Source organism: Penaeus japonicus, unplaced genomic scaffold (genome assembly GCF_977035675.1).
Source record: "Penaeus japonicus unplaced genomic scaffold, GWHDUDI00000001_assembly GWHDUDI00000001, whole genome shotgun sequence".
In the NCBI taxonomy this organism is placed as follows: Eukaryota; Metazoa; Arthropoda; class Malacostraca; order Decapoda; family Penaeidae; genus Penaeus; species Penaeus japonicus.
The window spans coordinates 9,984,667-9,987,166 of record NW_028234403.1 but is presented as its reverse complement, the minus strand read 5'-3'; the positions used below and the strand labels follow the sequence as shown (position 1 = coordinate 9,987,166).

Below are 2,500 nucleotides of genomic sequence, written 5' to 3'. Positions count from 1 at the left end.
CGACTCTTAGAAATGATATAATTGATCTATTTAGTGTTAGGGTCAGTAAAATAAATATATATATTTATATATAACTCTGCTTCAGTCTGGGTATAGATAGGCGGTGCCTCAATAACAGAGGCAGTAGTGGACTTTACATAGTAGTTCTTTTTTCAGTTATAATGTGATTTAATCAAGAGTTTCTATAGACTACCTTCGTTGATGACCTATTTACAAAAGCAGGTCGTATTTATATATAAAAAAAACGATAAATAAAGAAAAGGGGAAACGTGTCTAAATGAAATCAAGAAAAGAGATGCACACGAGCTTCATAAAATCCCAATTTATCACATAATTCCCTCCCCCATTAAATGTACACTTGTGCCTACCTGCTCTTAGGCAACGTAGGTTAGGATTTCGAGAATATTCCGATTGTTTTCGTAAAATATTGTGCCATTTAGTGATATCCATTTGGTCGACCACAATGTCAACATCACTCGTGGTAACGTCTTTTATGTATATATATATATAAAAAGCATGCATTTAAACGTAAAATCGGTGCATCGCTTATAATGTGTATTCCTTCCGGTGGGAACTTCTAGAATAAGTTTTAAATGCTTTTAGCATCTGTGAAATAAATGTCAAAACTTTGTGGCTTTGCAGGATTCCGCAGTGAATTAACGTAAATGATAATCCCTTGAACAATGAACAGGTTGTACTCGGAAATATGAACACACACAAAAAAAAAGAGGACAGGCAGTCTATAATATTGTGAGTAAAACAAGAATCAATATATATGAATTAATGATAGCTCTGTTTTCACTCATCGATACATAATTTTCACCCCATTTTGTCTACCTCACCAAGTCTCTTACCTTAATCCAACCTTTAACATCCCCCTCCCCCCCCCCCATACAACGAATCTACTACTGTGAATTCATCATATAATATATTCTTTTTTTTTATTTTGTTATGAGCTAATCTATAATCGCTAATGTATAGGCAACTGTCTATGAGCTGTATTTATAGAGCTGTATAAAAACGCTTCACAGAAACAGGCATGTGGTGGGGCGCTCTCTCTCTCTCTCTTTCGCTCAACGTCCGGTGTTTCAGTCTTCTTGTGGTCACTCTTTGTTGAAGAAATGTTGCAAGAAGTCTATCGGGAGCGGGAATATGATGGTGGAATTTTTCTCGGCTGAAATTGTGTTTAGCGTCTGCAAGGGAGGAAAAAAAGAGAGGGGAAAAAATGGGTTAGATTATATGTTCACCGTTTTTTTTATATATTTTTTTTATTTTTCTTATCGATTATCGATTTTTTTTGTTTGGTTTAACCTTTTCTTTTTTTTTTTTGCTTTGTTTTAATCTACTTTTGTTATATAAGGTTTATTTTGATGGTGGATCTTCCTTAAAACATTTCATTTAATTTCATTTACTTAATAAATATAGATTCTCGTCCATAATCTTATTTTGGTTATAGGAGACAAATACGTGTATTGGATTGCATTAAATAAAGAAGGAATTTAATTGAATATCTAAACAGAACCAGAACTATTAAAATCAATGACTGATTTCTGGGTATAAGATGTACGAACAATATCGAAATTTCCTCTTTATGTGCATGCAAATTAACTGAAATATAGTCTCATGCAATATACACATTGTTCTCCTATATTCAAATATTGTCAACATGGCAATGAAATGCAAAACAAAATAGCTACATGAATTTCAGTGCGACTTCTTAATGGAGAACGGTTGGGGAGCCAAATACGTGTTAAATGTAGGATTCCTTTGTTTTATAAAAAAAAATCTGTTTATGGATTATATTTTCTACCTAGGATAATGATAATGGTAATGGTAATGATAATGGTAATGATAATAATAATGATAATTATGATAAACTTAAGGATAATGACAATAATGACAATTATTGTAATAGTAACAATGATAACACTAGTAACAAAATAAACAACAAAAACAATAATAATAATGTGATGATAATGATGATACTACTACTACTACCACCACTACTACTACTACTATACTACTAGCAGTACTTTTGATGGTAGTAGTAGTACTGCTACTATTAAACTACTACTAATAATACTAAAACTACCAATACTGATTGATAATAATAATACAAAAAATAACGATGACGATCATAATAATTACCATAACGAAAATAAATAACATTAATAATAACAATACTCGAAATAACCGACAAACGTCAACATAAAGAAATATATAATCCATAACACCATCCCATAACGAAAAAAAACAAACAACTAAACTAAGCGGTCACAAACAAGGTCGCTCAACCTTATTTCGCCGTGACCTACCTGAAGATATCGTAGCTGGAGGGCGGCTGGCGAGAGGGAAATGACCTCGGCAGCTTCTTTGAGGGCGCGGGAGGCCTTCTGTTCTCCTTCGGCAGCAATGACCTGAGGGCGGGAGAAGTTAGGAAGTTGGTTAGGAGTTTATAGCTTTTTTTTTCTTCTTTTTGAAAATGTTCTTTGGTGTTCCT

The 2,500-nt window shown here is 33.1% G+C and overlaps 1 protein-coding gene across 1 annotated transcript in view; it reads right to left on the bottom strand.

Moving 5' to 3' along the window:
- Positions 1–59: 59 nt before the first annotated feature.
- LOC122267633 (band 7 protein AGAP004871) overlaps positions 60–2,500 on the bottom strand; it is a 241,906-nt gene continuing 239,465 nt past the window's right edge. Inside the window, exons 8-9 of the mRNA XM_086536107.1 lie at positions 2,316–2,417; positions 60–1,193 (exon numbers count right to left, since the gene is read on the bottom strand). Of these exons, the coding sequence (XP_086392233.1) occupies positions 1,104–1,193; positions 2,316–2,417 (192 nt within the window). The 3' untranslated portion in view covers positions 60–1,103. The remainder of the gene's footprint in view (positions 1,194–2,315; positions 2,418–2,500) is intronic.